The sequence below is a fragment of the Pygoscelis adeliae genome, unplaced genomic scaffold (assembly GCF_000699105.1).
Source record: "Pygoscelis adeliae isolate BGI_AS28 unplaced genomic scaffold, ASM69910v1 Scaffold199, whole genome shotgun sequence".
Classification (NCBI taxonomy): Eukaryota; Metazoa; Chordata; class Aves; order Sphenisciformes; family Spheniscidae; genus Pygoscelis; species Pygoscelis adeliae.
The window spans coordinates 1,605,712-1,617,700 of NW_008825495.1; the positions used below are offsets into that span (position 1 = coordinate 1,605,712).

The following is an 11,989-nucleotide window of genomic DNA, read 5'->3' on the forward strand; positions in this document are numbered from 1 at the left end:
AGCTTGAAAGAGATTTGATTCCTGCAGATCAGCCAGTTATAGAGAAATTTTCTTTTTGAACATTCCTTTCAGGCATAACTAGGGAATTAACAGCTGAAGTGGAAAAAACGGATGATGTCTATTTGAGCAGTATAACGAACTTCTGAAAAACAAAGGCTGGTAAAAGCAGTATTAGAATTTACACTTCAGGGAAAGAAGTGAAGTTTTAGAAACATCAGACACAATCAGGAGAAGTTCAGATGCCCTCTCCATCTTCTAAATATTGTATCTATCTCAAGAAAAAAGAGAATCGCTACTGTGTAATGCTCCAGGTCTTCTTTGACAAGTACATCATCTTTGACAGATGATGTATTTTTTTCTCAAGAGCTCCACACAAGACCTTTTACCTTAGCCATCATGCAACACAAACCGATGACAGCATCACACTGATCTTGTACTCACTAAACTGGCAATCTGCAAGACAGGTAATCAAAGTCAGTGTTTCAATTTTGTGCTGCACAGTTCTCTACAGGATTTGCCTTACACATTTGAGGAGATAACAAGGTCCGTAACCACACTTGCCTACAGCCAACTTATTTCACTGAGACCTATCCATATTCTGAAGTTGAGAGCATGCTTTCTTGTCAAAATGGTTTCTAAGCAGATAATGAAGGCCTATCACAAAGACAATATTCTAGCTAAGTCAACAGCCAAAGATTTATCAGAAAAGAGAAAACCAGCAGAAATCATAAGATTCTCTGCCTTTCTTCACACTTTACCTGCCATTTTAGAAATAGTAACTGATCTCATTAAAATGAGTTTCATTACAAAGAAACACACAATATTCACCCAGACAAGTACACCTGTTGGTGTCAACATAATTGCTTTGAGCAAACACAGATTTAACTGACACTGCATGAGGCGTATATCACCCCATAAAGCCCTACTATCATGCTACAGCGATAATATCATGATAGATACAGGACTTTATCCCAAACCGGTCTTGCTTAACCAGTGGGGGAAAAAGGACAACAAAAGAATTTATAGACTGCAAATGTATGGCAGATTTGACTGGGGCATCACTGCTTGAGCAATTTTAACAACTTTGCCCATTTGAGAACGAATGAGGAAAAACAATCCATTTCAGTTCAAGCAGCTCCTGAGGCAAGTGGCGTTAAATGTGTTTCTGTAACATACACACACACCAGCCTTTTCCCAGCCCTGCCACTGGTACACAGCTGTTTGACGTGGTGTGGCTTTGGGCATGAATCTGTAATTTACATGTTCACATTTCTAGCAAGATTCTTTATTGATCTGCCACTCCTTTCTACAGATACTAAAAAAAAAAAGCTATACAAAACATTCCTCTAAAAAAAACCAGCTCCTTGAAGATTAAGTGTTTGAAAACATAATGGTTTTATTTGGAGTAAAATACAATATACATATGAACAGGGACAGATGAACAAGTAGAACACACTATTTAGAGGCTTCCAGATAAATGCAAGGCAGAGGATTACAAGCAAAAGACTTGAGAGAAGTAAGCTGTTTTCTGCTCAGGTTACAATAAGAAAGGAGATGAAAACATCTCAAATAACTTATTTCCCAAGAAAGTTTCTCCATTAGCAACTTCCCTATGCTTTTTCAGATTATCATCTTAACGTTAAGAATACTGGCAAAATCAGAATCTATATTCTGATGTTCAAATTTGTTTCAAATAAATTCAAGTGAAAAAGTATAACTCCAATTAGTGGCTTTATTTGAAAAGGTCCAGCGCTTCCACTATAAAGCATATTTACCTCACTATCTAATGAACACCCTCTAGCAAAACGTTACTGACCACATTTTGCTGAGGTATGAGATGTCCAGTGTGAAATAACATTACAGAATCAGTGTGTTTCTTTTTTTTCCTCCTACTTTTTACTTCCACTAATGCAATTTTCACATGTAATGCCATTTCATGGCTACATTAACTATACAAAAGTAACAACGGGAGTTTCCACCTCAGAGACATCAAAAAAACTCTAATACTTATTTTTTGTCTATTTTTCTTTTCTTAACAAAAATAAACTCCTTTCTTTGTAGAGAATGGTCTTACTTTAATAAGCTCCTGTTTTCCATTTCTCAAGGAATGTCGGTGGTGAACAATTAAAAACACGACTATAGAAACTAATACCTATAAATTGTAGGTTTATAAGGGAGTAAGATAGGAGTTTCAGGATCTTATTAGTATTAATAAAAGGTTATTTTAAGCACTAGAAGCAAAAAATATACCATTCAAAACAAAAATTATTGAAAAATAATACCAGTCTACATTTTCTTCCTATGGCAGCTTCTGATAGATCAGATGTTCTTGGAGTTTTAGTCCTCTGGCTCATATCTGAGGATTAAAAAAAAAAAAAAAATTAAAAAAAAAATCATTAAAACAAGAGTAGAAAAAAACCAAGAGACATTTTGTCTCTAAAGAAAATAAGAAACCCAAGTAATAAATTAGTCCTATTAGTGGCGCATTCCTATCAAGGCTCACTGTATGATTTATGGCACAGACAAACGCATATGCTTTTTAGACTATTTTCTCCTTTTAAAATCGGCCAGTGTACCAAATAGTAGAATGAGGGAATGACCAGGAACTCACCCACAAATCCCAAAATACAGGCAGAAGTTTAAACAGAAGTTTTAAGTTCCACCTCTGTCCTCCTACAGCATAGGTCTAAGGCATCCATGTTGCCAAAGCTCACATGACATTTGCAGAACGAGTCTTCTATGCAATATAATGGCCAGGGTGCATCTTTCTTTACTCAATACAGGCCTAAACCTGCTTACATACAGTGGACTTCTCATTCCCATAAACAAGCGTGGAAGAAATAAGATAATGCCAAAGCATCCAATACATCTCGTACCTGTACCTCTGCATATAGCACCTGGGGGCTTATCTACCACACCCATTAATATCCTCTCCGTAGTAAATTCTCTCATTACTTGCTACACAGCAGCTGCTGTCGCACACATCAGTCCTATTCACCTAGCACCCATTAAAAGGATTGGCTTGTCAAAAATCAGGGAACAGCCTACTAGAAATTCTTTTTAAGGGAAAATTTATAGTATGTTTTAGAGACAGCTTCACATTTATAAAAACAAAATGGGAGAACATGGATCCAGAACAAGGATCCTGTTTGAACAGACAGAACAGCATCACTTACTTGGAAAGCTTTTTACGTAGATCCTTTATCTGTTCATTCTTCTTAGTGAGAATCTCTTTCATGTTGCGATAGGCAGCTGTTTGCTGAAATTTCTTCTCTAATTCCTACATAATAATAACATCAACATATTATTTACATATTATGAAAACCAGGCTAATACGCTTTTTAAAAAAGATGACTTGCTTTTCCTCCTCAGTTTCAGAATAGTAGTTTATCTAACTTACTCAAATTTAGATGAAGTCAGCTAGTAGATTCAAATGGTATTACTGGGAGAGACAGAGAAACACAAACTTTATTTTCTAATGAAATCAGGCTAGAAGTCTTCTGAAGACCAGGAATACACTTTTCATTCAAAAATTTCTATGCAGACAAATGGGCAATTTTTAAGTATTCATCTAGTTATAATCACGCAGTTAGTTGTGTTTTTGCTGTTTTACGTATAACGTGTTTTTCCACTGAAATAACAAAAATACACTGGCACAAGCGTGACCCAGTAAACTCTGCATCCTGTAGTGTATGCTTGTTAAATTACTAATCAGTTAAAATATGGGTAAAGATCTCATCTTTACATTACAATAAAAGCTAACCTTTTCAGCTGTGGATAGCTGATCCTGAACCTTAAGCAAGTCATGTTTTGTGGTCACCAAGTTCTCTTCCAAGAATTTTTGGTTTGCAGTAGAGTCATTCAAAGTCTTCTCAAAATGGCATTTCAAAGCTGCCACTTTATTTTCCAGTTCAGTGATATCCTGGTTTGCATTAATCTTCAAAAGAAGAAATATTTAAAATATTCAAATGCAAGAGAAGAAATATTTAAACTGTCAAGTGCAAAATTCCACATAAGGTGGGTACATCTTAATTTTTAATAATTGTGTTCACATTATTCCTATAAAGCCTAAATTAGAAGTGCTTTAAGTAAAAAAAATTAGTTAAAGCACTAACTAATTTATAACTTTAAAAAATTGTTAATAAATGCCTTTTAAACATGGCTGGAATGTCTTCTCTGCCACGTTGAGATTTCAAGTTCTTGTACTTTTTTTTAAGTCTTTCACTTTTTTAGGAATTAGGTGAAGCCACAGGGTGAAGCATATCACAATAAGTTATTTAGCATACAGAAATAGTAAATTACAGCTTAAGATCTGAATGCCTGTGCTATAACGTATTTTTAAAGCAGGTATAAATCACAGGCGTTTCAAAAGCTGTTACTGTAATACTGGTAGGAAAGGATGAAAGTGTTAAGGCTCATATTATCAATCAGCTACTGATATTGCACTGTTCTCAGATGCATTACAAAAAGAGCCTCCCCAGTTGCTTGTGAAGCAACTTTGCTGTTTCCCTGTAAGAAGAAACAACCCAAACACTTCTGGCCATCAGTTCTGGGTCACAAAACATTATATTCATGTAACTGTTCTACAGATTTCAATTAAAAAAAAAACCCTCTCAGGTTTAAAAGCTCAAGTTCAAACTCTCAAACGTATAATGACTCAGGATAAGGCTGAACCAGCAGCACCTTAAAAAGAACAAAAATCTAAAACTAAGGAAGCTCCGCTCCTTTTTCTATGTAGAAGGTAAGATTTGAGTGTAGGAAACCACTTGATAATAATACCTGTACAGAAGAAAAGCTTATTTTGAATTTTGAGATAGAGTCCAAAGCTACAGTGCTGAAAAGCGCTACATTATAATGTTTCAGATTAGAATAGACAGTGATCGTTTTTCTAAACTGTGACATAAATCAATTATATAAAAATTCTAAATCCTCAAGTTAAACTGATCCAACAGAGCAGTTACTCCCAAACCATGGTTCACACTTGGTGTGTGGAACCATAGTAAACTATTAAAAAAAAAAAAGCCACAAGAAAAAAAAAAAGTAGAAATCTGCTGAGCTAAGAGTTGGTCCCTAAGAACCATTATGGTTTGGCAGTCATTTGTTTGTCCAAAGAGTTTGAAAACTACTGCTTTAATGAGCAGCTGGGTTCATATGATCTTATTGACACCCATCCTATAAAAATACGGAGTGAAACCAGATAAAATTTAGCATTTTCTCCAAACAACTAATACTTCAATCGATTAAACAAAGTAGTACATTTCAGCACTATATCTGCTAGCTAGTTTCAACAACATATATATGCCTGTAAATAGAAAATGTAAGAGCTGGAGAAGAAAGTGACAGATTATAGCAAATTAGGACATGAAAGCTGAAGATACTCAGCAGCCCTGACATTGAGGCCAATTCATGCTTAACCAGAAAAGTAGGATATGATTTGGTTCCAGTCTGTTAAAGTTACAAACAGTATTATGCAGGATTTAATTAACCGCATTAATATTTTAAACCTTTAATAATTTAAGGCTTAACAAGACAGATACAGAAAAGATTTGCCATGACTGATAAATCAAGTTCCCTATTAAATAATATTATTGAATACTGATTTTGAAAGTTACTAGATAAAATTTTAACATATTAAGAAAGCCAAAGTACATACCATAAACCAGTTAGACAGCAAAATAAAAAGAAATCAGGATTAACATATGAAAATTAAAGTGGAAATGTTTTATGATATTGAACTTCACTTCCAAATCTGTAAATACTATAGGAATTTTAAAAAGTCAGTTTCTCAAAATAATGGGATTAAAGTGTTCTAATTTTGTTAAAAGTTTGAACTGAGATGTTTTAAATTAAGAAACAATCACACATGAACAAACTTTAGAAAATTCTGATTATTGACAAAACAAAGGTACAAAATAAAAAAAAAATACTAAGGTGACCTTAACAGATTTATTTCTGTCAACCTGCATGACTTCTAGCTTATGTTTTTTTCTGCAGCAACAACTCACCATGTTTGAATCCTCATTTACAAAAAAGATTAAGAACTTCAAGTAGTAAAAATAAACAGTGAGCCATTCTTGACACTACGCTGATATGGGTAGAACTACATAAAATCAAACATTTGTCATCTGACCCATGATCATTGACATTTGTAGCAAAACTTCAACTGATGTTAAAGAATATAGGACACTGGACACTTACATGTAAGTATTTAGGTTTTTAAAGTCTCAAGTGAGAAGCAGCAAGTCTGGCTTGTCCATGTCAATATCAAGTGTGACAAATGCTTGAAAGAACTAGTTTTTTATCGTTGCTACAAAAACCAGGTTAGATATCATCCTTTCATTAGTAAACGGGAAGAAACAAACAGAAATAAATTTGTATCTGTTAATACAAATATCACCCCTGTCAATATGAACTCTGAAATACTACTTCCTGACGGTATCTGGAATAATACTTTCTGATAATAATTTATCATGGTCTATGTGACACAAAATACGTGTCATAAAATCAACTAACGTTCTGGGTTATCTGCTGACTGACACACTAGCAGGAACATGACAATGTCAGCGACAAGGTCAGCATGAACATGACGATACTAACTTGAACTTTCATATTTACCAGAAAAGAAACAGACCATACAGACCGCCTTCTTACACGTACAGGCAACAGTTGTGTTAAACGGGCGTGCTGGTGCGGGAAATCTTAATTATATTTACCTTTTGATCTCCTTGGATCATCTGTAAATCCTTCAGCGACTTCTCTAGTTTGGACTTTTCATCTAGTGCAGCTGTAGCCTGTGATACATTGAAAATGTAAAACCTCAGAAACATATTTTAATTGAAAACATGAGAATAATAACCATGGGATTCTTATTCAGATATTTTTTAATATACAAACAGCGTTAAGTATCCAAGCTTACAGGGAATTTACCTGTGTTTCTATGGTCTTGAGTCTGGTCTTCAATTTTTCATTTTCTTCTTGGAGACAAGCAACTGTCTTTGGGTTAATGAACAAGAAAAAGTCTGTGAAAACTCTTGTGCTATTTTGAACTTTCCAAATACTTCAGGTAAGGAAATACGCTTCACAGCTTAGGAAAGCAAACAAGCTTCTAAACGCTTCTAAAAATGGCCTTCATAAGAAGTCAGTAATCCATTTATTTATTGTGTTTTCTGCCTCAGTCAGCAAGAAATTTAAGTTTCCAATTTTACTGTAATATACAGGACCGTTCACTTAAATTTGACACATGCTTTACTGAATTGAGATTAGTAAGCTCAGCATCTTTTTAGTATCAAGATTCATGACAAAGAAAATTGCATGTTCAGAGACGCAAATCTCATTGCTGCTCACATTTGTCTTTTCAATCAACAGGCAAGTAAGAATTTATTCCTAGTTCCTGTTTAAAAGAGACAAATACCAGGTTACTGCATATCATGTTGTGTGTCACAGGAAATAACCATGTTTTATCAGTCAGAGTAAATTCACCATATAAATGTTGAATTATTTTTGAGGAAAAAAAGACATCAGATGCACATATTCAACAAAAACTGTTGTGAAACAGATTTTGAAATTATTTTTGACAGAGAACTACATTGACCTATAAGCAAAATACAAGTCTGAATTCTTGAATGCTTTAATTATCTTAATGGGTAACAACAATTTGATTCAGACACTGTACTTCACAGATCATTTTGGTAATGCAGGCTAGAAGGCAGAAAACGCAACTGCTAAATTTCTTGACTGCCCATAACTTAGAAGTGTGTAAAGATAACATAAAGAAGTGTGGCATTTTAAAAAAGTTCAGTTGAACTAAACGAGTTCCATACCTAATAAAAACTATTGATAACATCAAATACTAGAATGTGTTTTGTAATTCTGAAAATCTTTAGCAAGTGGGAAATCAGGCGTTTTCAAAACTAGTAAATTCCAAATTCTTTAAGTGCCTGTTTCTTTAGAAGGAATTTAACCAGCTAACAAAAGAAAAAAGACTGAAATGTAATAGGATTGACTTTGAGTGATACAGAAAATCTCCGATAACCTGATCATTTCAGCCAGCTACGTATTTTAATTTATTTCCTTGTTGGAGAGCCAGCCAGCTGCATGGCACAAACCGAATACTGCCTTCCACTAATGCACCTCATTAAATGGAAAAATAAATAATTACAACAGCGAAAGTGTCTTTGCAAAAGGAAGGTCAATATTGTAATACCTGTTAGAGACCATAACTGCACAATAAATTTAAGATGCTTTACAATATTTATTAATTTATTAGCATTTTACTTTACATTCTGGGGTGTATTACCTTGATGTCTATATAGTGACAGGCACATTATCCAACAGCTATCCAGTTCAGTTGAATAAGCAGAATGGTCATTAACCACAACTGCACGAACAGACAAGTTCTTACCTTGTTTAGCAGCTCCGACCCACCTTCATTTAACGGAGCCAGTTTTGGTTTAATGAGATCTGCACTGGGCTAAAGAAATAATGAAGGTTAAAAAATTAAATCATACAGATTTCTAGGAGGAAGAAAAGTATTGACAGTCAATTCAGCTTTCTTTTGTAAAGCAAATGAATGACCTTTTATTTCAAGTTCACTTTTTACTGGTACCTTGGCTCCTAAGTTATATACTTCACTTTCAGCTAAAGTTAAACAAAAATACTGCATAGAGACATAAAAGGATTGCAAACTTGAATTTACAAAAGACTACCGATGCTGCAGCAATGAAAAGACAAAAGACTAAGGAAAACAGAAAAAATATTTGAGTAAAAAATATTTACACAGCTCAAAACAATTTTCTTATTTTAAGTATTCAAATGTAATGTATATTAACTAAATATGCATTTAGGCTACAAACCAAATAAGGTGCAACCATAATCATACAAGATAAGCTAGAGTCATATCTGTATTGTGGAATCTTTTCAGGTCTTGACTCCATGTTGGCACAAAGCCTTGGGACAAGTGAATATGCCAGTCTTACCCCAGTTTCCAGGGGGAAGGGAACCCAGGAGCAGATGCTCCAACACATCCCTGGTCTGGCTGACTTTGGGATGAGGATTACGAGGCATGCCCCGGGTGTGCAGAATCCGCAATCTGGAAACAGCCAAGGCAGTTCAGCGTAAGCCTTGGTGCCGAACTGCAAAATGCTACTTTTTGGAGACTTTCAAGGATTGTTTTGAAAAAAGGTGGGGTTTTTTGTTTTTGTTTTGTTTTTCTCTCTTAAGCACAAAGAGTCAGTACTAAGTATTTTAAAGACCTGTCATGACTACACATGACATTTGATTATGATTTGATCAAAATAAAACTCTACCTTCTTGTTCGAAGATGTAAATTCTGACTTTTCAAACTCAGCAACCTGTTCCAACAATTCTCTTGAAAAGAAAAATAAAGGGAGGCACTTATTTAGTAAAAGAGCTATGTTATGAAACACATTTTATCAGGCTGATGCTATGCTCTTTATTGCATGTAAGATTCTCGTTAGAAGTACAGAATGAAGTCCTATGCAAATACAATAAACGCAACAGATCACGTCATGCAGTGGTATGGTACATGCATTAGAGCTGTGAGATTTAGCATCCTTGATTAAAATATAATCTACTCGGACAACAAAGGCTTTTTAATGAAGTCCTATCACCTGCTCTTAACTGATTAATTCAAGTAAGAATATTACCAATAAAAACATCTTCCTGACAAATTTGAGATTATTGTGTATCTTGCTACTTTATAGATGGAAGACTTGAAACTAACCTATCATCAATACAATAGTAAAAGAACAGCTTTCTACGGTTAGAAAAAGAATGCAAATAGTTAACACTTTGAAGTTTTCTTATTATTGAAAGGCATTCTATACAGTCCAATATATGTTACCGATTCTCCAATTCAGAGACGTCTGTCTGTAACTTAAGGTACCATTTCTCAGCCTGCGAAAAGAGCTGCCGCAGAAGTAAAACATTGGTGTAAGTTGTATTTATGAGCTCTGACTCCACTTCACTGTGTACAACAGTCCGCAGTCCATCCAACATGTCTATCACCTCATCAACTGTGAAGGTCTCCTCAACAAGTCTAAACAGAGCAGTCAAGATGAGTCATGTATGATAAAGGTAACAATTTTGCATTGTTATGAGACCTCACTACACAGGTATCACTCATATAATGCAACGTCCTTCCGGAAACATTCACTGTCAGTAGTTCTTAGATGACCAAGGCACTACTAATTGCTTATGGTATTTACATTTTCTCTTGGAAACATTACAATCACAAACCTTACTTCCTCTACAGTCTTACATCAAATTTAGACATCAGAAGCAAGATATAAAGCAATGTCATTGCTGTCGATATCTACGTTAATTCCTAAGAATTTGAACAGCTTACTTTTAAAAAGACTTGACTTGTAACATTTGGAAAATTATTGGGTCTGTCTTCCTCACTAAGAACATACAAATGTAAATGGACGAAACTCGCCCCATAAAGCATTTAAACCTGCAATTGTTGCTAGCACATTTTGCTTTATTCTTGCCCAGAACCACCCCCCAAAGTACCTGCTGTCCTTAAGGTCCTGAAAACAAGAATCCACTGTTTTGAGACACAGGCCACGCTTGAAACGAGCAAAGCGCATGTAGTTGATCACTTCATTCTGGTGGTGCTCATTAAGGCCTAGCTCTGCCTGCAGATAAGGATAGAAGCACAAAGATAAATATACACTGAAATAAGTAAAAAGGAGCATAAGTATTGTGAAGACTTGCCTTCTGACTAGTTTCTGTGCTTGCTTTCATAGGGTTATCATGTTAACTAGTATGTTAAAAAACAACCCTATTTCCATACGTGTAATCCCTATATACCTCACGTAAGTGCTCCCCCTTTAAAAGCACTAGTACTTGGAAGTAAGTCCTCAAGTGACCAGTACCCTCAGAAAAGTCATACAAAATCAGAGACAGAGACAATCAGAGGATCAGAACCAGAAGGACTGCAGGGGAGAGGAAGCTCTTGGATAAATTTGTCTTTGTATTACACATACACATATATAATGTAGCTGAATGATGTATCTATCTTTTATAGATGTGCTAACAAAAATACACAGCAAAGTACGTTACGTTTCTTTCTTAGTTTATATGTAAAACCTTGAGACTTAAGTGAGAATCTGAATTTGTTTCTCATCAGCCTATTGCCCAAAACCAAATATTCCCAGGGCAAATTAAGAAGGAAGCGGTTTTAGATCTGGCTAGCTAACCCTTCTATGTATGCCTCTATTTCAAAAGAAGGAGTATGGGCATGGCCAATTACATTAGAATAAATCTTGCTCATGCAGGTAGCACAAGTCACAAGGAGGCACAACAGGGCACGAATGGGAGTTTACAACCACAGTCCCTGGAGAGCTGATGCAAGCAAAGGTGAAGTCCGTTTGAAGTCCATTTCATTTACTCCAACGTACTGAGTTAGTATTGCTGATGTTGGAGGCAGCAATGTAGCAACTCAGACAAAACAGTTGATCTGATCACCTTGTCCTTATTAATCCAACTGCGCAGCGTAGCTCCAGTGAAAATGAAATACTGCGATACCTGGATGAACAATACTGAAAGCGTGAGCACGGATCTCAACTGCCTGGAAATTAAAGGCAGTCTAGGAAACAGCAACAGCAGTAAGTAAAACAAGCTCTCACAAAGTGGTTGCAAGTCTGATGTGGGCCCACAAAGGCCCACATCTTGCAAATGAGAGATCGTATGAAAAGCTCAATTAATGTTCTCTTTGCTGTTGCTGGGTTTTCTTTAGGTGAAAAGTTTCTATTCGTTACAGATAGGAAGGAAGATGTATGCCATCACCAGTGCTGAAATCTCACAATCCAGAGTGCAGCTACAAAAGGACATTAAACTAATAAATAAATACATAAGCGCAGGCCAAAGCCACTCGTGATTTCCAAGCGCTGTTAAGCGGCCGGGGCATCGGATCCTGCAAAAGCCCCAAGCCCCATTAGTCTCCGCAGGGTCTAACAGGGGTGGC

The 11,989-nt window shown here is 35.6% G+C and overlaps 1 protein-coding gene across 1 annotated transcript; it reads right to left on the reverse strand.

Annotated features, from left to right (window-relative positions):
- Positions 1-1,381: 1,381 nt before the first annotated feature.
- On the reverse strand, positions 1,382-11,523 carry LZTFL1 (leucine zipper transcription factor-like 1). The gene is made up of 10 exons (XM_009331327.1): positions 11,491-11,523; positions 10,534-10,658; positions 9,863-10,057; positions 9,306-9,366; positions 8,402-8,470; positions 6,928-6,993; positions 6,714-6,791; positions 3,764-3,937; positions 3,177-3,280; positions 1,382-2,356 (listed from the first exon to the last, which is right to left on the reverse strand). The coding sequence occupies exons 2-10, from the start codon at positions 10,608-10,610 to the stop codon at positions 2,338-2,340; spliced, it is 843 nt and encodes a 280-aa protein (XP_009329602.1). The 5' UTR covers positions 10,611-10,658; positions 11,491-11,523; the 3' UTR covers positions 1,382-2,337.
- Positions 11,524-11,989: the final 466 nt, after the last annotated feature.

Coding starts and splice junctions, on each gene's coding strand:
- LZTFL1 (XM_009331327.1), bottom strand. CDS start 10,610: ATGCGCTTTGCTCGTTTCAAGCGTGGCCTGTGTCTCAAAACAGTGGAT. Junction 9,367..9,862: donor GTCTCTGAATTGGAGAATCG/GTAACATATATT, acceptor TTTCTTTTCAAG/AGAATTGTTGGAACAGGTTG. Junction 3,938..6,713: donor TGATCCAAGGAGATCAAAAG/GTAAATATAATT, acceptor CTTCTTTTGAAG/ATTAATGCAAACCAGGATAT.